Genomic DNA, 26,540 nt, shown 5'->3' with positions numbered 1-26,540 from the left:
AGCCCTTTTCCTCAAAAGTAAGGAGCCGCCAACTTCAATGGGGCTTACTTCTTTGCAAGTGGCTGGTTGGGCTTGTGAGCTGTTATGGTGCCCGCACTGATGTGGGAGCAAGCCCCCTCTGAACCCAGTGGCTCTTTGTTGTTGTTGTTGTTTAGTCGTTTAGTCGTGTCCGACTCTTCGTGACCCCATGGACCAGAGAACGCCAGGCACTCCTGTCCTCCACTGCCCCCCGCAGCTTGGTCAGACTCATGCTGGTAACCTCGAAAACACTATCCAACCATCTCGTCCTCTGTCGCCCCCTTCTCCTTGTGCCCTCCATCTTTCCCAACATCAGGGTCTTCTCCAGGGAGTCTTCTCTTCTCATGAGGTGGCCAAAGTACTGGAGCCTCAGCTTCACAATCTGTCCTTCCAGTGAGCACTCAGGGCTGATTTCCTTCAGAATGGAGAGGTTTGATCTTCTTGCAGTCCATGGGACTCTCAAGAGTCTCCTCCAGCACCATAATTCAAAAGCATCAATTCTTCGGCGATCAGCCTTCTTTATGGTCCAGCTCTCACTTCCATACATCTGGACCATAAAGAAGGCTGATCGCTCTTTACTTCAGAGTAAATGGCTCTTTACTTCAGAGTAAATGTGCATGACTTGGAGCCCATGAGGTCTGGCATTTAGCCCCCCCGTTCCTCTTTTCCAGGAGGGGCCCGTCCCGTTTCACCGCCTGAGGCGAAACGGGAAGGTGCTGCCCTGCCATTGCTCCTCCACTGAACCCTCACTTATTGGAGTTGCACAGCGGCAACAGCTTCTGGAAAGATCTCACAAGACCTTGTGGAGCTCTCATGAGATCTTGTCAGAAGTTGCCACCATGGCTTTTCTGGCAGTAGTGGAAAGGGTAGGTGGGTTGTCCACAGGGGTCTTGCTTGCAGGATTCCACCATTTGAGGTGGTTGGCCCAGTCCACCTCATGGGCTGGCCAGCCTTGCTCCTTTCTGCAGAACCAGGGCAGGTTCAATTCCAACCACTGATAGGAAACGGACCTTGTGCAACTGCCTTTGAGAATGTGGGGGAATGTTGCTCATCCTCCTTTCTGGAGCTCCCTGCGGCACCTTGGCCAGAAGATCGTCTGCTGGCAGACAGGCTCCTCTCCGGTCACCTCTTGGCTCCCTCGCACACATGCCTGCGAAGCTCTTCCTCCATTGCCAGCTGTGCAGGAGCTCAAGAGTGTTGACCGGTGGGAGGGCCGGCCCTAACCTGGGCACTGGGGGCAAATCAGTCATCAGGGCAAAATGTCTCAGACGGAAGTAAAGCTGTCACAAGTTCTCTCTTATTTACAAGAAGTAGCTGGGTTTTAGAGAAGTAGAAACCTAGTTTTGTAAGCCAGGAGTGTCAAAGGAAGGAGAATTCTGACAGGACTTGTTGCTGTTTCATGTAGGGGATTAATAGGACTTTAGCCTATATTTCAACTTAAGTACGAGAAAGTGGCTCATATTGGGGCAGGACAGTCCTTGAGATCATGGACTATGCCAGGGAGTAGAAATTTGTGATCTTTCCCATGTTGTTGGACACCAGCGCCCATCACCCCTGAGCATTGGCCATGCTGGCTGGAGTTGATGGGAGTTGGAGTCAAACACCATCTCAAGGTCACCATGTTGTTTTGTTTCTGAGTAATAGAGGAGGTCTGATGGGACTTTAGCCTCGAAGGCTGAACTGAACCTCTAGAGACCATTTACTTACCTCTGTGGCAGGATAAACGTATCACATTCTCTTTGGAAGTTGCTTCTGTCCTGATTCATATCTTCTGGCCCACAGATCTGCCTAAGTTTCAAATGATGGCACCGTGCCTCATCATGAACAACAACGGTTGTACAGACCCAGCCAAATTCATTGAAAAATGAAAATGTTCATTCTTCTACTTGTTCTTGTGGCAACTGTGCAAGCCAGGAAGAATATGAGTGGAGAACCACAAGACAGTGTCCGACGAGGTGACAGCATGGTAGCCCTTCCGTGAAGCAGAGTGGGTCACCTGCCTTGCCACAGATACCCTCAAGCTAGCCTGCTTCCTTGGCTATGGCGGATGACGTAGTCTTGTCACGAAAGCTGAAATAGGATCCAACAGCCAGTCCAGTCAACCCAACTCCTGAACATGGACCATCTTGTCTTAGTGAGCCAAATGTCATAGGCTGACCCCTGTGTCCCCTACATTATAAACCATAGGTGTGATATTTCTACATGCAGGGAAATATTTGGAGAATCTTAATGCAAACGGAGGGAATGCCATTGTGTAGGAGCCAGAAATTCAAATAGTATCACTTGTGAAAGTGGTCTTAAAAGTTACAGGATGAAATGTTTATCAACCTAGCACAGCTCTCCCTGTCAGGACCATGCCAAGTCAGGGCCACGGAGCAGCAGCACCCATGGCTGTTCCCCACCCACCGGGGATCGGCTTGCCAAATGAAGTGCCAGCATTTTTAGGTGAGTTGCTCCCACTTATTTATTTTTCATTCTGACCCAATCTTGATGCTATGTTTTTTGGATTGTGCAAAGCAGTGTTCTTCTGCCTGATCACGTGAATGAACTAATAAGCTGAAAAGATCCAGACTGCCAGAGGCCCAAAAAGCACTGTGTTCAAGGAGCTAATTATTGTTTTTAATTTAATTTATTACCCGCCCCTCACCCTAAGGGTTACAGCCATTTAGAATATAACATTAAAAGCAGCTGAAAACAAATTACAATCACAAAAGTAGGATGGGCCTGACTTTTACAAAATTAAACAGGATCACAAGGAGAATGTACATGCAGCTAACTTTAATTAAAAGTTTAATTACACTTGGTCCCTTCCAACTTACAATTCTATGATCTGATGAAATGGGCATGATTCGTGAAACATTTGTCATTGTCCCCCCACCCCCACCCCACCCCATAATATCAAAGATGATGAGTCCGCACAGAAGAGTGAAGACTATACCTTTCAGTGCTCAAGCCCCTAAAAATTCAACCCCTCTAATTTTTGGTGAAACATTTAAGAACACAAGAATCCACTGGATCTGACCAGCAGCCGATCTAGCCTAGCATCCTTCTCTCATAGTGGCCAAGCAGATGCTTTTGCTGGTAAGGGACACTTGAGCTGCAAACTGCAGGGTACCAGGCAGGCAAAAAAATAGCGCTCTGTTCACTAGGGGAGGACAGGTGGCCAGGTGCTTGTCTAGAATGTGTTGCCCTCCAGATGTTGCTCCAACTCCCATTAGCCCCAGTGAACATGGTCAATGGCCAGACATGATAGGAGTTATAGTATAGAAACATCTGGAGAACCATGGGTCCCCCTCCCTGGCCTAGAGCAGTGTTCGCCACCCTGGTACCCTCTACTACAAGAGCATGCTGGGTGGGAGTTTTGGTCCAAAACTTCGGGAAGACACCAGGTTCTGTGAGGCTGACTTAGAAACTTCAACTTGTTGGACAGTTTCAGGCGCTGATTTTGCACAGTGCTAATTCCTTCTTTGCTTAAAGAAGACCTGACACCAGAGCAGCCACAATCCTCTGTAGCTCACTAAGCTAAGCCCATAAATTTGCCCATAAATTCTTGGCATTGCCAGAGGTGTTTGTAATCAACAGGAATATAGGCAGATTAGAGACTTTAAATGTTATTTTTCCTTCACTGATACGTTTTTATTTGCAATAAGGTTTTGTTTGTCTTAAATATAGAATGGCATGGAAATCTCTTGCTGTAATACAGTTGCCATAACTGTTGTGCAAGATCCATTTAATGTAGGCAGAGGCACATTTAGAGTTCTTCGCAGTTTCTCCTACATAGACTTCATAGCTTTGTACAGGGGTAGGCAAACTAAGACCCCAGGGGCTGTATCTGGCTCAATCGCCTTCTAAATCTGGCCCACAGACAGTCCAGGAATCAGCGTGTTTTTAGATAAGTAGAATGTGTCCTTTTATTTAAAATGCATCTCTGGGTTATTTGTGGGGCCTGCCTGGGCATAGGAATTCATTCATTTTTTCCCCCTTCAAAATATAGTCCAGCCCACCACATGGTCTGAGGGATGGTGGACCGGCCCACAGCTGAAAAAGGTTGCTGACCCCTGCCTTTCTAATCTGATGGTACAATTGGAAGGTAGCTTGTGCAACTAATAATTCCTTCCACCTTCTGCCCCCCCCCAAAGCGCCTCCAGAGTGTTGGGAGGGGGTCTTGAATAGGGTTGGAGGAGAAATTTGATTCAGCGTGTATTTAAAAAACACTTCCCGAAACAATATACAAACTGAAACATAGCTCCCCTTTGAAATTCATACTTATCAGAATTTTGTGATGCAGTTCTGCAACCAGTCTTTACAAAAATGCATATATTAGGGGGAGATTTGCATTGAAATGTAGCTATTAGTGAAAACAGCATTTTTATAAGCACCACATTCGGGGAAATTAGTTGCAACGATGTGTGCATTAGTCAAAACCTCACCTAAATATATGTTTGGGGGAATCTACAGTAAAACGTTTGTGAAATTTCATGAGAATCTAAAAAGACCAAATGCAACTAAGTCCACTAAACTTTATTATGAATCAGCTGCATTTTGTTGGCTGAAAGAATGGCTGCTTCTTGAAAACACAGACATCTTGGACTTAGAAGGTTTCAATAATGTATTTGGGTGGCATGCATATCTGTGGTATGATAAGGTCAAAGCACATAAAGCGTTTAAAAATCATATTGTTAGGAAAGCATTGTTTAATGTTTGGACAAGATATAAGGACTTACTTGAAAATAAAACCCCAAGGTGGCTGTCACCGATGGAAGCGAAGGCTCAGAAAAAGCTCAATATGGAGGCCAAATGGCCAAAATACTGGGAAATCTTAGAACAAGAAAGAGATAAACTAAAATTGCAGAGCTTTGAAAAAATTAAGAAACAAAGTGCGAGATTGGCTCCATTATTATCAAATAATGGAGGCATATAACATGGAAAAGAAAATTGGCTTCCAGGTGAAAAAATCAAAATTGGAAACAGAACTGTTAGATCCCAAAACTAAGATTCTGTCAAGAATGTATAACTTGCTGTTGAAATGGAATACTCAGGATGAAACAGTGAAATCTGCTATGATTAAATGGGCATAAGATGTGGGTCACAACATTATGCTGGCTGACTGGGAACAGTTATGGACCACAGGTATGAAGTTCACGGCATGTAATGCCTTAAGAGAGAATATTATGAAAATGATATACAGGTGGTACATGACACCAGTCAAGCTTGCAAAAATATATCATTTGCCTGACAATAAATGTTGGATGGGACGCAGGTGGCGCTGTGGGTTAAAGCCTCAGCGCCTAGGGCTTGCCGATCGAAAGGTCGGCGGTTCGAATCCCTGCGGCGGGGTGCGCTCCCGCTGCTCGGTCCCAGCGCCTGCCAACCTAGCAGTTCGAAAGCACCTCCGGGTGCAAGTAGATAAATAGGGACCGCTTACCAGCGGGAAGGTAAACGGCGTTTCTGTGTGTGGCTCTGGCTCGCCAGAGCAGCAATGTCACGCTGGCCACGTGACCCGGAAGTGTCTCCGGACAGCGCTGGCCCCTGGCCTCTTAAGTGAGATGGGCGCACAACCCCAGAGTCTGTCAAGACTGGCCCGTACGGGCAGGGGTACCTTTACCTTTACCTTTAAATGTTGGAAATGTAAAGAGACTGAAGGTACTTTTTTTCACCTTTGGTGGACGTGCCCAAGGATTAAGGCTTTCTGGGAGATGATCTATAATGAAATGAAAAAGGTATTTAAATATACCTTCCTGAAGAAACCAGAGGCCTTTCCCCTGGGCATGGTCGGCCAATTGGTGCCAAAGAAGGACACAACTTTCTTTATGTATGCAACAACAGCAGCAAGAATACTCATCGCGAAGTATTGGAAGACACAAGATCTACCCACCCGGGAAGAATGGCAGATGAAGGTGATGGAGTACATGGAACTGGCGGAAATGACTGGCAGAATCCAAGACCAGGGAGAAGAGTCGGTAGAAGAAGATTGGAAGAAATTTAAAGACTACTTACAGAAACACTGTAAAATTAAGGAATGTTAGAAGGATGCGGGAATGAAGTTATGTGGTTTTAGCAGTAATGTTATAGAATTAGGTAAAATTGGATTATGAATAGGTGTGAATGTAAAGTTACAATATATTAAGATAAATTATTAAGATAAAAAAGCAAAAATGGAAAGGATTTGCTGAAACTGCTAATTGAATTAGAATACAAAAAAGGGAGGTGTGAGGAGGTCAGGGAAACAAGTAAATAGAAGACATAGAAACAAGACATAGAAAGATTGGAATGTTTTTAATTGCTTTTATTTTTCTGTATCTTGTATCTTGTATCTTATTTTCTTTTTCTTTTTCATTTTTGTAATATTTATGAAACTTTAATAAATATTATTTAAAAAAATAAAAATAAAAATAAAAAGACCAAATGCAAGCCGCTTCAAAATGTGAAGAACTGAATTAAGGACTAGTAAAATGAAAAACAGAGAGAACCAAAATGGACAGATCCTTCCTTCCCTAATCCTGAGCAGAGTGGACTCCCACACAAAACTGCAGTGGACCGAGAGAAAGAGACTTTTCATCAATACACCATGCAAGGCTCCATTCCTCAATTCTGCATGAGTCCTGTGTGACACTGTTAAAGGACTCTGTGACTCTCTGGAGAGACTTCACAGGAATACAGAGAGCGTTAGGGAGCCTGGCCAGTGGTTGGCAGGGTAGACTGGGTTTACAATCTGCCTTTGCTTACATAGCCGTCAGACGCAACCCATAATTTATAAATTTTTAGTCTGAGAATCTTTAAGTCATATATCTTTCATCTACCCAGCTGACCTTGTCGCAAAGACTTTCTTACATATGAATGCAAAGTTTCAGCAGCATGAAAGTCCACTGATTTTTTGCCTCAGGGTTTTACTTCCAGTTATCACAAACAAAAACAAATCAAGGCAGCTGATGGCAGTTATGCTCAAGCAGATTTCATTGACAGAATTCAGTCGCTTGTCATCCGCATGCTGAATGAAATAAATCCGGAAAAAGTGACTAGGGAGGAAGCAAAACATTAAGATCCCTATAAAGAACAAGCTTTTCAGCTGCGCCTGAAACTCTTGATATGACCAAAGGGATCCTGAAAGGGTTTTCACCACCTTTCGAATCATGAACACTTGTAAGCCCAAGAGGGTGCAAATTATTGCAACCATTACAGTAATTACAATGTAGTTGACTGCTTTCACTGGGGCACTGCTGAACTCCTGCTGGAATTCAAAACACGTCACATTTGCATAAACCCCAGTTTTCCCATACCAGCAAAATAGTACTGGCACCACAATAACAATAGCCAGAATCCACACAGCTATGCTGGTTGCCACAGCATGCAAATTCCTATAGAATTCCACTTTGTCCTTCCACTGAAAAAAGATAAGGCACCTGATTACCAAGAAAATCATATAGAACAGGAAAGTGAGGTACATGTGGAAGTGTAGCATTCCGCTCACAACTTTGCAAAAGATTGTTCCAAAGATCCAATTTTTGGTGGCGTAGTAATACACACGAAACGGCACAGTCACAAGGAAGAGGCTGTGGACTACCACTAAGTTTATGATGGCAGTTGTGGTCACCGATAAAGCATTCATTTTCAGTAGCAAAAAGGACATTTTGATGACTCCACACACACCTCCAATAAACACCGCCGTGTATATTGTGATCAAGGCGATATGAGCGGAATCTATTGAGTTCAGTTGAGGCTCTGACGTTGAACTAGGAAGTAACTCTTTCCGTCTATCCATGCTTCTAGAATCTTCTTTTATCACAGCCTGTTTGAGAGTGGGGAAACGAAAGAAAGAAAGAAAGATAGAAAGAAAGAAAGAAAGAAACCAATTTCATTAAAGTTTCCAAGGCACATGCAGGAAGTAGAATCTTTTGGACAAAGTACTAGAGATAACTCTTTATGGCTACCTGAGGTATGGTTGAACATGAAAACATCCAGAACACAAACTGTTATGTTTTGACACACATGAAAAAAAGAATAATCACTTTCTTCTGTTTAAATGCAGGCTTACGTGAGATAAGTCATGAAGAAATTTATCTCTATGCATGCTTCCTCATGGAAAGAACATCTCTCTCTGAGGTGAAATTTTTGCATGACACTGATTCAATAAAATAAAAAGACCTCATCATGGGCATCAATGAATACATGAAGTTGTCGAATTGGGCAATTATTATTTTATGCAATAGAGCTCACCCCATTACACACTCTGCTTCCTCTAGAGTTTTGAAAGTTTCACCCTAAACACAGAAAGTATTTTCTTTGTTTGCTTCTACTAAAACATATTTGGAGTCCTCTCCATGCTGCTTAAGGTATATTTGGCAAGTGTTATTTCCCCTCATAACTGACCCTTTGGGGGAAGTCTTATGTTTTGAAAGTCTCAAACTGCTTCCAGGTACGTGCTCTGCAGGCATTCAAAGAACACAGGATGTGATAGAGCACTTTATGTGTGGGGTTGTGCATGCCAGCCAAAACTTTCTGGGGCTGAGCAGGAAGGGACTATTAGTCTGTTTGGCTGAGAGCACATAGGATCCTCTTTGTGATCAGGGCCCTTGATACTGGAAGGTTCCCAGTTGTGGGGAGATTTGTAAGCGTGTTCATGTTTAGAAGCCTCCTTCAGACCTTCCAGCAAAATGCAAGAAAGCTGGGGGTGGAGTCTACAGGGCCATCACATGCAGGAACATGTAGGGTATGGGTCCCGTGCTCGCTATACATGCCTTCTATGCAGATCCCACAAACATCTGGTTGACCACTAGGAGAGCAGAATGCCAGATTAGATAGATGCCATTCATCTGCCCCAGCAGGCTCTTCTTATGTTCTTAAATCTAAGTGATAATGAAGGCTCCATTGTAGACGGCAACTGTTTGGAGGCCGAAGCCTAACCATGCACAAAGAGATAGGAAGTACTAACCAGGGATGAAAGCATTTCTTGCTGTGCTGGCTCAGTCCATTACTGGTCAGACTGAATGGCCCAAGTTGGAGGAGCTTGATAATTAGCAGGACCAAGACGAGGAACAGGATGCCCAGGTGTGCCTACATCGCACTGTGAACAGAAATGGTCAGAGCTGAGAAGCAATGCTGCTAACTGCATAATAAACAGCTCGGAGTGCTTTTTGGTTTCAGATGCTCAACACCTGAAGACGTCCATGTTTTCAAACTGTGAACCTCTTTTGTTTCCAATACACAGTGGTCTACACTCTAAGACGCTTATAAATAAAGACAAAAAATGTGATGCAGTTTTAGGTAAGTATGTTTGCATGTTCTTGTATTTTATTGCGGTGTGCCGCATTTGGACTTGAGGGCTCAGGGACAATCAATCAATATGGGTGTTTAATGCTATGTACATATCTAATCCCCAGAAGTCTGTTGGTCTGCAATACTGTATAAATGTGCTTTGCCTTCAGGAAATGGCCTCTTTCTAAGTCTGCTTACCATGAAGAATGTTGACTTTGAAAGGAAGTGTGCAATAATTTCTACAGCGCACCACCTTATGCTATTCACATCCTCTTATTTCATGTGGCTTTTACAAGCATGGACCACAATTTGATATGTTTAAAAAGGGATTGGGACAGCAGACCAGCTAAAAAGAAGTAAAATGAAAATCAAACCACAAGATTCAGTGTGCAACTAGGGACTTGTGTAAGCATTTTGTTGAGGTTACAGGTGTACAGATGCAGGGATAACTCCCAAGATCTATAGGCTGCCAACTATTCCACAAGGAGCTCAGCGGAACAAAGAAAAGAGGAAACTGTGTGTGAGAGAGAAAGAGATGCACCATCAGCCCAGCAGTTTCATTGCCCACAAGAAGGGAACTTGTTCTGCAGCAACGCCACTTATTGCCCAGAGAAGCTCTCATCCACATTTGTATAAATAATGTTATGAGTTTGTGGGTGCTAGGCTCCTATAATCCCTGGATTTAGTAAGTGTTAGAATTTAATCAAGCCTTGGGGTGTTAAGCTGTGTGACAGACTATTTTAATCACTGTTTAGCAAGTGTTAAAAGCTAACTAAGCCAGACTAGTTTCCTCTTTTTAAAAAAAAATAATATTTATTACTTTTAAAGCTTACAAAAACGAAAAGGAAGAAAGAAGACAAAAGAACAAAAAAGAACAAAAAAAGAGAAAAAACAATACAATACATAAACAATACAAAACACAACCTTAACACATTAAACTAACACAATAAACTAAACCCAACAAAACAAAAACAATTTAAAAACATACATCATACCTTTTCCATATTCTATCTTTCATTCCCTTGTGTCATTGACTCATTAATTTTACAATATTTCTATATATAGACTTTAAATTTCCAATCTTCTTCCACCATCTCCTCTCCCCAGTCTCGGACTCTACCAGCCACTTCCGTCAACTCCATACAGTCCATCAACCTGGAGATCTTATGTCCGAGGCTCTTAACTCTTTTCCACGTCCCTTCTGCCAGTCTTCTTCATATTCTTTGATGCTGAAGAGCAGATCTCAGGGAAACTCCAATCCAACAATACTTTTATTCCTTCTCGACAGGTCAGCCAGATTTCCATAATTAAAACTAGGGTCCATAAAGTATTTCCGGGCATGTTTCAAAATTCCTCCAAATCCAAAGGCCCCCAGAACTCCAATCTCCTCCTGACCCAAGTCCATATTCCAAAAGTCAGTTAATCCCTGCATAGAGGGATCTTTCCAACTTTCCTTTTCTAGTCCAGGCCAGGCTCCGATCTTCAAAATCTGACTTTTTCTAGTCTCAATCATAAAGGGCCTCAACTTGTAGTCCTCAATTTGCCTCTGTAAGGCTAAGGCTCCCCCTTGTATTACTTTAGGATCGACAACAGCAACTTTCTCCTTCTCCTTTTCAGCAATTGTCCTGTTGAAATAGATGTGCCAAATCCTGAATAATTTCTGTATTGGTGCTCACTTTTGGTTCCAAAATGTCAATTTTAGTAGTCATAGCATCCATCTTTTTATGAAGCTGTTCCAACAAGTGGCTTATCTTAGAAAATGCAGTCCATAAGGCTTCTCCTGTCGACATTCTTGAATATCCAAGGTCAATCTCTAGTTCTCACAGTTCTTATCAGGCAGCTGGAGATTTCCCAGTCCACTCTTGTAACAGTTTCAAAAGCTCCCTCTAGAGGGGAACAGTCTCCACTTGTATCAATCTTTTCCAACACAGATCAAAAAGTAAAGATAGTTTCAATTTTCAGATACTTTCCCTCCCTTTTAAACGCAGAAGCGGACAATGGAAACAATATATTTCTCTTATTTAACTGACTGTCAACATCCGTTCTCTTCGCTGTCAATGAACTCTCCCGAAACGTCAATCACTGGGAGCCCGTTCCCAGGTTCAGAGCAGTGGTAATTTAATTTTAATCACTCTCTCCTGCAGGATACACAGTCCAAAATTTCCCCCCTCTTCTCCTGCTTCCAAGGGGGGTCTAATAATTTCAATCGATGGAAGTTTAATCCTTTACATAAGGCTTTCCGAGACCTTAACTTGTAAGCTCTTTGCTTCAGTCTATTTACAAAAGGGGAAGGTGGACTTCCTGTTTTGAACCTTCCCCGTTCGATGCCAAATTAAGATATTCAAAGATCCAATTTTCCGTTTTACTCACGGGTTGTTGTTTAAAATCCAATTGTCCACAAGAAAAAGTCAGCGCTCTCCGGCAACAGCAATGCGGCTTCACTCCGTGAAAGAAGCGGTCGATTCAAAGCACTGCGCCGCTCACCCCACGTCGCTCCGGATCCCCAAAACAGGGTTTCCCCGCGAGTAGGGGAGGAGCAAAAGGTGCCAGCCGAATCCCAGGTTCACAAGCTCTTCCGCCTGTGATTTCAATGGGTCTCCGCCTTCGCTGTGGCGGTTCAGACCCAACTTTCCACGGAGCAAGTTCCTCCCGATCGGAGGAGCTCCGCCATTGTCGGGGGCGCCAACCCGGAAGTCTCAGACTAGTTTCCTCTTGATGTGATAAGTCCTGGGGTGATGGGTCAATACCAAAGCATCAAATAAACAGACAAAGCCAGAGTTTAGAGTAGGGAGGTTAGGAGTTATATGAGCTGGAAATAGTGATGGCACCGAGCAGGAAAGCAGCAAGCAGAAGGCAAAGAGACGGAGCAATGGTGGATTTCTCTTTGAATCAGAGGCTTCAGCTATGGGAGAAACAAGACACTTTTGAGGTGTTGAGGCTGTGAACTCTCCATCGTAGGCTCAGGTTGTATATATATGTGTGTAAATAAACCATTTATCCTAAAGACACCACAGTCTCTTTTTTTTTTTATAATAATTTTTATTAATTTCCACACATATAATAAAGAACAATATAAAACAGTATCACATCATACTCATCGGTTCTTACCCTTCTTTCTTTGACTTCCCCATACCTCCCCATCCCTGCATCCTTGTTTAATAATTCTTTAGCAACCCTTAAGTCCATTGTCTTAGTTCCCTTTCGTAAAAGTTTCTTAAGTTTTTTTTTTTGTTTACTGCTGCAATTCTTTACTTCTTACCCCCTGACATCCTAACATTCCTCAATTTTGCAATTATTTTTAAGATATATTTTGAAGTTCTTCCAGTCCTCTTCCATTGTCTCTTTCCCCTGGTCCCGGATTCTGCCCGTCATCTCGGCCAGTCCCATAAAGTCAATCACCTTTGTTTGCCATTCTTCCAGAGTAGGTAGTTCTTGCGTCTTCCAATACTTTGCCAGTAGAATTCTTGCTGCTGTAGTGGCATACATAAAGAAAGTCCTATCCTTCCTTGACACCGCTTGGCCCACCATGCCCAAGAGGAAAGCCTCTGGTTTCTTAGGAAAAGTCCACTTAAGGACCTTCTTAATTTCATTATAGATCATCTCCCAGAAAGCTTTAACCTTTGGGCAGGTCCACCAAAGGTGGTAGAAAGTGCCTTCAGTCTCATTACATTTCCAACACTTATTATTAGGCAAATGATAAATTTTTGCAAGCTTGACTGGGGTCATGTACCACCGGTAGATCATTTTCATAATATTTTCTCTTAATGCATTACATGCAGTAAATTTAATACCGGTGGTCCATAACTGTTCCCAGTCAGCAAACATAATATCATGACCGATATCTTGTGCCCATTTAATCATAGCTGATTTCACCGTTTCATCCTGTGTATTCCATTTTAGCAGCAAGTTATACATTTTTGATAAGTTCTTAGTATTGGGTTCCAACAATTCTGTTTCTAATTTTGACTTCTCTTTCTGAAATCCTATTTTCCTGTCCTGTTTAAACGTCTCATTTATTTGATGGTAGTGCAACCAATCTCGGACCTTAGGCTTTAATTTCTCATAACTCTGAAGTTTCACCCTTTCACCATCGTATTCTAAAATCTCATAATATTTTGGCCATTTAGAATCCATATTAAGCTTTTTTACTTCCCTAGCTTCCATTGGTGACACCCACCTAGGGGTTTTACTTTCCAACAAATCTTTGTATCTAATCTAAAGACACCACAGTCTCTGCTGTGCCTCACTTCCAAAAGGAAATACAGACCCTGCGTGAGCACCTAGAACCCATGGCGTCTCTCAGAGATTGGGGTCATGTACAACAATATCGTTCCAGACTAGAGTGTTCCCCCCACCTTTGTTAAATAATAATCAGAACTCCACAGGGCAGAAATTGCCCACACCAGATGCCAGTGCAGATCAGTGCTCTTTGGCAGTGCATCAGTAACCACCTAAGCAGCAAGAGATGTGCTTTTTGCATTCAGCATCTCTGCATAACACTGAAATAGTCACAGGCGGGTAGAAGGTGCTCAGTTGTACTTATAGTTGGTTTATTAATAGCTTTGGGGCTACATAAATTGGACTACCTTAATGGGGGTAGAAGAGTTAAGTGGTGCCTTAAAGCCCGCTGATGTATTTATCAAGAATAAAGCCTACTTTTTCAGATGTAAGCAGTGAAATCTCAGCTGGCAGGATATACCGGTACTTTAACTGTGCCTGCATTCAGGTGTTTCTCTTTAATCATCAGCTCCCAACATTACTTTAAAATGAAAGCACAGATTTTCAGGACTTTAATTGAATCAGAGAGGCCAGATCTTGCCCAACAATTCCTTGAAAGTGACTAAGGTGAAAGTGATTGAAATGAACAGTGTGCTTTTTTTTTCTCCTACAAAGGAACTTAACAAGACTCTTGGCAGTGTGAGCACACATGCATTTTGAAGACCAGTCACCATCTTGCCCTTTCGTATAAACTGGCTTTCTGGATTGACTCTGAGCCTCGACCGCGGAGACCCAGGGCAGACTGAATCATCTGCACTTAATGCCAGCTCACATGATCTGGGTGGTGATAATTTCAGAAGGGAAGTTTATTTTTAACAGCTGCACATTTCTAACCAGCTGTCACGAGCCTAATATTATCTCTTCTGATTTTTGCTGGCTCATATCTAATCAAATATTATTAGATTCTCACCAGACAATGCTTTTCATCAAGCATCTGATACAGCAGTTGGTGTTATCATGCTCTTAAATATTTTATTTTATTTTTTTAAAAAGCCCAGATTCTGATCTAAGCATAATGACACAATCATTCAGGAAAAAGTGAATGGCAGGTATAAAAAATTGTTGTTGCTAAGGATACCATTAGAACACTTGCGGGGAAATAAGCAAGTCTGACTTTGCTTGCTCTTCCTTGACTATAAAACATTTTCAGTGGGTGGTGTGTATGTGTGTGGCAGAATCCGAGACCAGGGAGAAGAGTCGGTGGAAGAAGATTGGAAAAAATTTAAAGTTTATCTACAGAAACATTGTAAAATTAAGGTCGTTGTTTAAAACCACAAATGTCGTCTTAAGTCTTCCTTGATAATGATCTCATACATCATCAGTATCTTTTAAGGAGTAACAAACCACCAAATACCTATGATTATAACATGTTTCTTTTTTAAAATAGACCATCCTGTTTTGTTCATTTGCCATGTACTTCTCAGTGTGTGCCAGACTTCACTGAAGAATAAAACATCCACAATGTTATCACTATTGATTAATGGCTCCCCCCCCCCACTCTATTTTATTTCCTTAAAATAAATTGGCCACTTATAAAGTTTTTTTATATATTAAAAAAATGCAGTCAAACTTGCTTGTTATTTCCTTTTGGTCAATACAATGGTACCTCAGGTTAAGAACTTAATTCGTTCTAGAGGTCCATTCTTAACCTGAGGTACCACTTTAGCTAATGGGGCCTCCTCCTGCTGCTGCCGCCACATGATTTCTGTTCTCATCCTGAAGCAAAGTTCTTAACCCAAGGTACTATTTCTGGGTTAGTGGAGTCTGTAACCTGAAGCGTCAGTAACCCGAGGTACCACTGTAACCTCTTATGATTGTGTAGCTATTTGTCTTGCCATGGTGAAGAGTGTGCTGCAGCACAAAGAACTGTGGTTTCAAATCCAAAACTCTAAATTAGTTTTGATCTCTAATAGTGACGGTCATAGAAATATTACAGTACTCTAGGTAACCAAACAACGAGCTCTCAGACTTACTTAAACAGGAATATGCACAGATGAGTCACTTCAACATGTTCAGTTTAAGGTCACTTACTAGTTATTCCAGTAGCTACTTGAAAATGCTAAATGTTTCCTCAAAAGTAACTTCCACTGAATTCAATGGAGCTTGCTCCAGTGTAATTTGGTGCAGCACTGCAGCCTAAGGCAAATAGGAGCTACCCCACCCTTTACTAAAAGAACAGTCTTTCAACAGCTCAGTTCATAGAATCATAGAATTGTAGTGTTGGTCACCTAGTCCAACCCCCTGCACTACAGGAATCTCAGCTAAAGCATCCATGACAGCTGGCCATCCAACATCTGTTTAAAAACCTCCAAGGTAGGAGAGTCCACCACCTCTCTCTTCCCGCCCCCCAATAATATTTATTCAAGTTTTAAAAGGTTACAAAGCAGAACACAATATATAAAAACAAAACATATCCAAGAGAAAAATAAAAATAGAAAAATAAAAAAGCAAAAACAGCTAAAAAGGAAAAAAAAGATACAATCTAAAAAACAAAAAAAAGCAAAAGAACAAGTTAAAGCTTAATATAACTCCCTTTCTTAACTTATCTCCTTGACCTCCTCACATCTCCCCTCTTTGTATTCTAATTCATATGGATATTTCAGCAAATCCTTCACCTTATTTTTATCCTTATATCTTATCTTATTATACTGTGATTTTCCATTCTTTCTTTCACCAATTAACCATCCACTTTTACTTTATTTAATCTTATTTCTCATTAAAACTTATATATCTGAACTTATTCTTGAAACGTTTCCCCTATGGTCAAAAAAAAATTCCATTCCACGATTTTTCCATCTCTCATTAAAAGAAAAAGAAGAAAAAAACCAAATTATAATATATACATTTTAAATTTCCAATTTTCTTTCACCAACTCCCCTCTCCGGTTTCGGCCCCTAGCAATAGTTCCATGGATCTCGGAAAACCATCAACCCGGAGATCTTAAGTCCGAGGCTCTTAAATCTCTTTCATGTCCCCTCTGCGGGTCTTTTTGATAGTCTTTGGTGTTAAAGAACAGATCTTGGGGAAGCTCCAACCCATCGGTAGTCATATTCCTTCTTAGCAGGTATGCCAGACTTCCGTAGTTAAAAGTAGGGCCTATAGGATATTCAAATCCAAAGGCCCCAAAAGCTCCAGCCTCCACCTGGCTCAGATTTATATCCCAAAAGTCATTTGATCTCCACATAAGGTGATCTCTCCATCTTTCATTTTCCAAACCAAGCCAGGCTTGAGAGTCCACCACCTCTCGTGGGAGTCTGTCCCACTGCTGAACAGCTCTTAGTGTCAGAAAGTTTTTCTGAATGTTTCATCGGAATCTCCTTTCTTGCAACTTGAAGCCATTGGTTCGAGTCCTACCCTCCAGAGCAGGAGAAAACAAGCATGCTGCCTCCTCCATGTGACAGCCATTAAGATGTTTGAAGATGGCTATTAGATCTCCTCTCAGTCTCCTCTTTTCCAGACTAAACATCCCCATCTCCTTCAAGCATTCCTCGTGAAGCTTGGTTTCCAGACCCTTGATCATCTTGGTTGCCCTCCTCTGCACATGTACCAGCTAGTCAGTATTCTTCTTAAACTGTGGTGCCCAGAATTGGACACAGTGTGGTCTAAGTCAGAATAGAGTGGTACTATTACTTCCCTTGATCTGGACACTATACTTCCGTTAATGCACCTTTTATTTTTATTTTTTGCTGCTGCATCACACTGTTGTCTCATGTTAAGCTTGTGGTTCACCAAGACCGATAAATCCTTTTCACATGTGCTGCCAATAAGCCAGGTGTCCCCCACCCCCCATATTTGTGCATTTGGTTCTTCTTGCCTAAGTGCAGAACCTTTCATTTGTCCCTATTGAAATTCATTTTGTTAGCTCGCACCCAGTTCTCCAATCTGTTGAGGCCATTTTGAATACAGATTCTGTCTTCTGCAGCATTAGCTATCCCTCCCAGTTTGGTGTCATCTGCAAATTTGATGAGCCTCCCCTCAATTCCTCCATCCAAGTCATTTATAAAGATGTTAAACAACAATGGGCCCAGGGTAAAACCCTTCGGCACCCCACTTTTTTCCAGGATGATGAGGAACCAAAATGAGTACTCTTTGGGTTCGGCCAACCAGCTACAAATCCACCTAACAGTTACCTCGTTCAACCCACATTTTACCAGCTACCTTGCGAGTATATCATGGGGGACTTTGTCAAAAGCCTTACTGAAATCAAGATACACTATGTCCACAGCATTTCCCTGTTCCACAAGTTTGTAATTCCATTTTTTAAAAAAGGAAATCAGATTGGTCTGGCATGACTTATTTTTGAGAAACCCAAGCTGGGTCTTAGTAATCTCAATATCCTTTTCTAAATGCTCACAGACCGACTGTTGAATTACCTGTTTTAGGAACTTCCCTGGTATCAATGTCAAGCTCTCTGTTTGGTCTTCCTTTTCCCCCTTTTGAAGATGGGGAAGACAACATTTGCTCGCCTCCAGTCTGTTGGGACCTCAGCTGTTCTCCAAGAATTCTCAAAGATAATAGACAATGGCTCTGAAATTACATCTGCAAGCTCCTTTAGTACCCTCGGGTGCAGCTCATCAGGCTCTGGAGATCTGCATTCATTTAAAGTAACTTGGTGTTCCCTTACTACCTCTTTTCCTATCTTGGCTGCAGCTCCTTCCTTGCATCATTTATTCTGTTATCACCAGGTTGGGCATCGCTTTCCTTTTGGGTGAAGAGAGAGGCAAAATAGGTGTTGAGAAGTTCTGCCTTTTCTCTGTCACCCAATAGCATTTCTCTGTGTTCTCCACGCAGAGGACATACCACTTGCTTGTTTTTCCTCTTACTTCGGACATAGTTGAAGAAACCTTTATCATTATTTTTAACCTCTCTTGCAAGCCTGAGCTCATTCTGAGCTTTAGCCAGCCTGACTTCCCCCCTGCAACTGTTGGCTACTCGTGTATAATCCTCCTTTGTGATTTCCCCTTTCTTATACATGCCCTTCTTAACTCTCAGCTCATCTGTAAGCTCCTTATGCAGCCACACCGGTTTCCTTAGATGCCTCCCGCTTTTCTTTCTTGTTGTATTGTCTACATTTGGGCCTCCAATATTGCTCCTTTTAGAAACTCCCATCCTTCTTGGACTTCCTTCTCATCGAGTATTTCTGACCATGGGAACGCACCCAGTAGCTCCTTCAGCTTTTTGAAACTGGCCTCCTTAAAGTCCAGAGTGTGCGTCTGACTACACTCAGTTTTCCCTTGCCTCTGTATCCTGAAACCCAGGAGAACATGATCACTTCCTCCCAAGTTTCTGAGCACTTGTTGCACATATTATGCTGAAACAAACATGCTATCCCTCAGCCCCCGGTTGTTTTTTATATCTGAGAAAGCAAGCTACACTGCCTTTGTTTAACATATTTGTAAGTGCTTACCTGGTTCTCATAATTCTGAAAAATCCAGCTTTGTTAAGGAGTCAAAAATTAATCCGGCAACTGAAAGCTCAAGAGCTGTGACCAAGTGCTCCTGTTGCTGCTGTACCTAAACTGCGACAAGAACCACAAAACCACAAAGAGCTTACGCCCACAGTGTGGGTCTGATCTCATAGTCTGTTGATAAAAATGTCCACTTGAATGTTTCCTATTTGCAAAAACACTACAAGACACCACCAAAACCCAGGTGACCGGGACAAACACTGTGCATTCGGAGACCACCAGGTGCCTATAGTCTTATAAGGCTAGTAAGCAGGGATGTTCAGCAAATATTATCTTATTATGCATTATTTTTTAGTTATTTTGTATTTTTCTTGTATTTTTCTTCAAGGAGCGAAAGGTGCACATGTTTCTCCCCCTCCACATGTAATCCCTGCAACAACCCTGTGAGGTAGGATAGGCTAAGAGGCACAGGGAAACCCCATGAGCTTCCTGGCTGAGTGGCATTTTGGACCCTGCTTGCCCAGGCCCTCGTCTCACACTAACCCAGTTTTACCCCTGGCTGAATAATATTACAATATTACATCAAGGGCTTGTCTGCACCTGAGCAAAATCTGGACCCGCATTCCAGTATTGTCCAGGACCTTCCCCCCTTTAAATGCATTTTTTAAATTAAAAGGTTCCTGACTGTTTCACTTTTTAAAGATAAAAAAAATTCACATTTAAAGGGGGGAAAGCTGCAGGCCAACACTGGGATGAGGAGGACATCCTATTGACACCCATTCATTGATGAGGACGCAAGCCAGTGCAAATCCACATTTTGCTCCAGCGTGGACAAGCCCATAGACTGCTTCTCTACATTTCAGTTCTCTGTTGGTGTTCCCAGGAAATCCTTCCTTCCATACATCAACCTTGGACGCGGATGGCTAGAGCCTAGGACTTGCCAATCAAAAGGTCGGCAGTTCGAATCCCCGCCACGGGGTGAGCTCTTGTTGCTCTGTCCCAGCTTCTGCCAACCTAGCAGTTCGAAAGCACGTCAAAGTGCAAGTAGATAAATAGGCACCGCTCCAGTGGGAAGGTAAACGGCGTTTCTGTGCGCTGCTCTGGTTTGCCAGAAGCAGCTTAGTCATGCTGGCCACATGACCTGGAAGCTGTAAGCTGGCTCCCTTGGCCAATAAAGCGAGATGAGTGCCGCAACCTCAGAATCGGCCACGACTGGACCCAATGGTCAGGGGTCCCTTTACCTTTATACCAATCTTTATCACGCACAAAAAGGGTCAGATACCCCACCCACTTTTTACTCCAAGTAGACCCCTTTTATCAGAAGTCCTACCCTTCCATATAAATTTTATATCAAGATAGATAGATAGATAGAGTTTGTTTTAGGGTATTTGTCAGAGCTGCCTCTAGGTCCCAGCTCACAGAGGACCAACGCTAGGCTGTAGTAATGTACAAAAGACTTTATTGAAGTTCAGTTTCCATTTCAAAGCCACAGCGTGCAGCCCTACGTCTTAAACCCTAGATCGGCGAAGTCCCGTCTGAGTCTCCGCCCCTATGACACCAGTTTAAGATCCTAGCCCTGCTCCACCTTTTACGCTGCTCTCTCCTCCTCTGGGTCCTCCTGCCCACTGGGGCATTGCCCTTTCTGGACTCTTCCGACGCTGAGTCGCTTAGCTCCTCCCCCTCCCTCCGGCGGGCTTTAGGACCCGGTTCCCAATCCTCATTCTCTGCTGTCCCGCGCTCCTGTACATTTGAACTTGCCTCTCGCGCCAGCCCAGTGACCTTTCTCCTAACCGTTACAGTACTTCGGTCACTGCTTCCCTCTTCCGGGACACTGGCCGGATCTGACCTCTCCTCCGTTGTCCGACTTTCTGATGGAGGCGTGGTCAGCCCTGCCTTATCTTCTCTCCCTGGTGGGGAATGCACTGGCCCCGATCCTTGGGACTCTTCCCCCCCACTCTGCTCTGGTGGGGAAGCTGGTCCTGATTTCCAGCTACTGCTCTGGGAGTCCCTGCTGCCCCCTTGCTCCTGGGGCATTCCCCTTGGGAACCCCCTACCCCTGGCCACTGGCGCCCCCTTCTGTGAATCTTCCGATTCGCTGGATAGGCTCATGGAATCCCTCGGTCCACTGTCCTCTTCTCCTACGCTCCCCTCGGATTCTTCCCCTTCGCTCTCCATCTCCTCTCTTCCCTGTGCCTCTGCTCCTGAGCCCCTGACAGTATTGTTTCACATATCTATGTGACTGACTCATTGCTCTCAATCTGAGGGCATAAGTTTCTAGTTCTTCCAGCCCATGGTGTGGGTACAAATCCTAAACATTGTTCCCTTTATATCTCACCCCTTGGGTGTATGGAGACCCTGCTTCAGATGTAGCCTAGTGTTTGAAATTCTCCACTGCACCTGGGCACATTGAAGTGCTGTGCCAGTAGAAATAAGGAACGTGGATGGCCCACCACCCTCCCCCATAGGCATGAGGGACACCTTGACCAATAGGAGCAAATATGGAGGGGTCTTGCCCCCCACCCACCAACTCAATGCACTTATTGGAAAATGGGCATTCTGCCTCTGAGCCAGGGCACATGAGACCATCCATGGTCACTTGTCTTCAACTGTTGACTATGTTATCCTGTACAGTACAGTGGTACCTCTGGTTGCCAGCAGTGGCGTAGCGTGGGTTGTCAGCACCCGGGGCAAGGCAAGTAATTTGCGCCCCCTAACCCATGGATTTGCGCCCCCTAACCCCAACCCCCAGATGTTGCGCCCGGTGCGGCCAGCCCCCCCTGCACCCCCCACGCTACGCCACTGGTTGCGAGCCTCTGCAGGTTTTGGATACTGTTCCTCCACATGCTGCCCTAGTTCCCGCAGCACCAGAAGAGGAGTGACCTGCAGAAGACCTACAAGAAATCTATTTCGGTGTATGTTGAGAGGCCTAGGACCCTCGTACCCACGGGACCGCCTCTCCTGGTATGCCCCATGGAGATCCTCACGGTCCATAAATAGCAACACCCTAGTGGTCCCGGGCCCTAAGGAAGTTAGATTAGCTTCAACCAGAGCCAGGGCCTTTTCAACACTGGCTCCAGCCTGGTGGAACGCTCTGCCTCATGAGACCAGGGCCCTGCAGGATCTGATTTCTTTCCACAGGGCCTGTAAGACAGAGTTGTTCTGCCTGGCCTTTGGCTTGGAGCCAACTTGATTCCCTCCCCCTCTTTCTTTTTTCTTTTTTTCTTTTTCCTTTCTCCTCCTGTGATGAGGCTGCATTTTAATATTTTAATGTTTCAATATTTTAATGTTGTGTTTTAATCTTGTTTTTAAGTTGTATTCATTCAACTTGTTTTTATTATTGCTTGTTAGCCGCCCTGAGCCCAGCCTTAGCTGGGGAGGGCGGGGTATAAACAAAAATTATTATTATTATTATTATTATTATTATTATTATTATTATTATTTTAGTCATCCGTGCAGAAACCCAAAATGACCTTTGTTCTAATTCAGCAGTAAACAACGGATTTTCCCAGGGAAAACAGCAGGACAAAAGAAAAACCTCTCAGACCTGTGCCAAGAAATCATGGGGCAAACAGAAGTGGAAAGAGCCCTACGCTAACCCTGAGAGAATCTGTGCACTCTCTGAGTACATGCCTCCAAACAGCCCAGTTTCTAGTTCTGTAGAGAGTGTTGCAGAAACAGGTTCCTCAGTGAGGAAGGAGAAGTATTTCATGAGCCAGTGACCCTGATATCTGAGGAAGAGCCTGTCTGTGAAGAAATGTCCCCATAGATGTCCCAAGGAGAGTATTGCAATCGATGTCCACAGAGCGATGACCTAAGGGGGACTTTTGGGGCAGAAGGAAGCTGACTCTGCGGCTTCAGATTACTGTCTTGCCTGCCTATGTTTGATCCAAACAGAAGACAACAGTGTTTAATTCCCAATAAAATCTAGAACTATACAGTGGTACCTCAGGTTACATACGCTTAAGGTTACAGACTCCACTAACCCAGAAATAGTACCTCAGGTTAAGAACTTTGCTTCAGGATAAGAACAGAAATCGTACTCCGGCGGCGCAGCAGCAGCGGGAGGCCCCATTAGCTAAATTGGTGCTTCAGGATAAGAACAGATTTAGGTTAAGAACGGACCTCTGGAACGAATTAAGTATGTAACTAGAGGTACCACTGTAATGTTATTTCTTTATTACATATAGCTTCCTTACTGAAAAAGATATAACCAGGGACAGTTTTGGAGGGATTGGGCCCTGCTTCAGAGGAGTATCTAAGTGCAGCAAAACTAACTAAAAACCAAGGGTGAATCTACACTGGTCGGTTATGACGTTAAAAATGTGTTATAAAAATGTGACACCAAAGGGCACTGCAAAATTGGTGTATAATTGCTATATAACTTTTTTTAATAGTCTTTGATAGCAGATCAGTGTAGATCTAGCCCAAGTTAAAGTGTGGCTTGTAAGCCAAGTTGCTTATGCACTGTGATAACTGGCCAGGATTCACTTTAAAAGAAACAAAATAGTTGCATCAGATAGCAATTCACAAGGACAAGCAGATTTAGCAGGTGGGGGGCTGTGTGCACATGACTGGCTTAAGCTGCTGCTAGGTTGTTCTTTTCCGCAATTTGGTTCAAAGATAGTTTGGAGAAAAGCAGATCAAAAGCACATAATATCGTAAGAAGCAAGTGCCATAGATGCTGAGTCAATGGGAGTGTTGATATCAACAGGCCTTAACTCATTATGAACTTTCCACATCAGTTCCAATGGTTTCTACGTGCAACTAACTTAGACTGGACTCAACCCTAAAGGAGGAGTTTTGGTCTGCAAAACACGTAGATCAACAACAATAAATACCTTATGGTGGCACTTTGTTTCCTCTTCCTACGAGGCCACAAGGTGCTCTCAATGGGGCTTCCCACCTCACTCACTGTGATCCTAGACCAGTATGCCCCTCTGCACTGTGCAAGTTCTGCCACTAGAGACATCACCTTGCCAACAAAAGTCCGTATCCCATAGTTAAAGCTATGGTTTTCCCAGTAGTGATATATGGAAGTGAGAGCTGGACCATAAAGAAGGCTGATCGCTGAAGAATTGATGCTTTTGAATTATGGTGCTGGAGGAGACTCTTGAGAGTCCCATGGACTGCAAGAAGATCAAACCGATCCATTCTGAAGGAAATCAGCCCTGAGTGCTCACTGGAAGGACAGATCCTGAAGCTGAGACTCCAGTACTTTGGCCACCTCATGAGAAGAGAAGACTCCCTGGAAAAGACCCTGATGTTAGGAAAGATGGAGGTCACAAGGAGAAGGGGACGACAGAGGACGAGGTGGTTGGACAGTGTTCTTGAAGCTACCAGCATGAGTTTGACCAAACTGCGGGAGGCAGTGGAAGACAGGAGTGCCTGGTGTGCTCTGGTCCAGGGGGTCACGAAGAGTCGGACACGACTAAACAACAACATGCACAGCATTGCTCCCACCAGTGGGTTCTGCTGCCACAAGCAAGGCAGCAACGGGACATGTTCGTCAGCTGCCCCCTAACAGAATAGCTAAGTGAATGGCTGGCTTTTCACTGGTAAAGACAACCAGGCAGGTTGAAATAGCAATCGTAGGCTCCTAGAAAGCTACTGACAGTAAGGAGGCCGGGTTTGAATGAGGACACGGCATGTGCACCTTTGCAGCTGGTTGCTGGTCAACTTCTGAGTCAGTGCTGCTTAGCAGGAAGGAGAAGCAGTAGGGACTCAGTGCAAACACACCATCCAAGCCAATATTTTTTCTTGCCGGCCTTCCTGAGACCTTTTCCTCTGCCCTCTGCTCCCACAGTATGCTGATGTTCTCAGCTAGTTGCCTCAAGCCTTCCTTTACCAGCATGAGTCGGGGTCAATGAACAGAAGGATGCCATTGGTCACTAGGCCAACGGGTTATGGTTATTCCCTTCAGCTAAATAGCCACTGAGCCCACGGAGGGGTCTAGCGCATGCCCCCTGCCCTCACGCCACCAGAGGCCATGGCAGTGTGCAGGCAATGCCTACAGCCTTCAGTCTACAGATTAATCGGTGTGTATTGATATTAACTAAAAATAACTATGAATGCTTAAAAGGGATGTCCCGAGGGATTTTGGCACCTGAGGCGAACCAGAAAATGGTGTTCGCCTCCCCACCAGGGAAAACAGGGTGAGTGGAGATCTAGATCAGGAACAAAGGCGGGGGAATAAAAATCTGTATCAGGATCTGCCGCTCATGTGGATGTTGCCGCCTGAGGCAGCCGCCTCAAGTAGCCTCATGGGTGGGACATCTCAGATGCTTATTGTTAATATTTTCTACATCCTGGAGGGTTCCTTGCATAAGCAGAAGCTTTTTTCTCATCTGTGGGTGGCCTCATTTCTTTGTTTTGCAGGTTAGCACCAGGCTGTTGCAGAAAATGGCAATTATTAGTGCAGACACCTAATGTTGCCAGGCTCAAGACTATGGGTCTTTTGCGGGTGGCTTTTGTTTTACTTTTCAGGTTAGTCTTGTCCCACAAGTGCCTGGCCTAGGTGGGTGGATGTGGGCTGAGGTCAGTCAATCAGAAGGAAGGTGAAAATGCAGACTATTCCACACTATTCCCATTTGCTTTCTCTCTTTCCACCTCCCCTCAGGTCATAATATGAAGGCCAGCTGTTCAGTATGAAATTATGGGCCTAGCAGGATTTAGCCCTGAGCAAATAACCAATGTCCTCAAATTTTTCAGTTGTGATAAAAGAGATAATCAATGCCTGACAGAAAAGGGGTATTTTTAATACTGCTCGGAGCCTGGTAAGCGGTTGTCATGGTTTCTGAGCCTAGCACACAGAAAAGAACATTTAAAAGAATTCAAATAATGACCCTGAACTACACAATGGAATAGAAGAGTTTTTAGTTAAAATGTACTCAAAACATCAGGGGTAGTGGGCCTTGCGAACAATATTCTAGAGGCAGAATATATCACAAACACTCCTCCACCTCAGGGCTAAGAGAGAATGGGGAAGAAGAACAGTTGAAGCCACAAAGTTCTCGACTGTGTGCCATTCTGTAAGTTGCCATTGCAGCCCTTATCACTGTAGGGTACCTGAGTTAAAAGAGAAAGTGATAAAGAATGAAGGTATCAGTGACCTTAAGTCCATGAGCATCTGTCGTGTGTGTGTGTGTGTGTGTGTGTGTGTGTGTGTGTGTGTAAGTGATAAGAAAGCAAAATACTGTAACAGACAACCTCAACCCAACACACAACACTAGAGAGCCTCCTGTCTTCAGTTCACATGAATTGCAAATAAGTAAAATATTAAACAAAGGCTGCATACACCCAGCATTTTATTCAAGAATCAGTGGAGACAGAGTACTGGTTTTCCCCCCACATAGCCCACACACAATCTAATCTTTGGCAGATTTTGTTGCCCTGAAAAGCACTTCTTGAGGGGGGCGGGACCAGTTTCTCTCCAAAAATAAATGCTTATTGAATATTGATTCTGCATTACCCGTTTGAAAACAGATTAAAACAGTTGTAGGTGGTCGCGGCAATGGTGGGAGGGTATATCCACCCTTGGCCAAGGGAATTGTGAGTGAGCGTATATCAAAGTCGCAACCACCACTTC

General features: G+C 43.7%; 2 protein-coding genes across 5 annotated transcripts in view; one reads left to right on the top strand and one right to left on the bottom strand.

Moving 5' to 3' along the window:
• LOC307199727 (uncharacterized protein) overlaps positions 1–26,540 on the top strand; it is a gene marked incomplete at its 3' end in the record, with an annotated part of 46,086 nt that overhangs the window by 2,004 nt on the left and 17,542 nt on the right. The window contains exon 2 of the mRNA XM_079947704.1: positions 1,801–2,463. The remainder of the gene's footprint in view (positions 1–1,800; positions 2,464–26,540) is intronic.
• Positions 6,766–26,540, bottom strand: part of GPR141 (G protein-coupled receptor 141) — a 69,906-nt gene continuing 50,131 nt past the window's right edge. Inside the window, exons 1-4 of one of the 4 annotated variants that reach the window (XM_079947635.1) lie at positions 18,956–19,210; positions 17,922–18,075; positions 8,948–9,079; positions 6,766–7,804 (exon numbers count right to left, since the gene is read on the bottom strand). In XM_079947635.1, the coding sequence (XP_079803761.1) occupies positions 6,866–7,804; positions 8,948–8,962 (954 nt within the window). In that variant the 5' untranslated portion in view covers positions 8,963–9,079; positions 17,922–18,075; positions 18,956–19,210 and the 3' untranslated portion in view covers positions 6,766–6,865. Of the gene's footprint in view, positions 7,805–8,947; positions 9,080–17,921; positions 18,076–18,955; positions 19,212–23,793; positions 23,928–26,540 lie in introns of those variants that run through there. The other 3 variants (XM_079947636.1, XM_079947634.1, XM_079947637.1) reach the window with 3 other exon arrangements.

The sequence above is a fragment of the Podarcis cretensis genome, assembly GCF_951804945.1.
Source record: "Podarcis cretensis genome assembly, chromosome: 12".
NCBI classification, from domain to species: Eukaryota; Metazoa; Chordata; class Lepidosauria; order Squamata; family Lacertidae; genus Podarcis; species Podarcis cretensis.
Note: the sequence above shows the minus strand (reverse complement) of the source record. Positions and strands in the feature narration are given on the sequence as shown.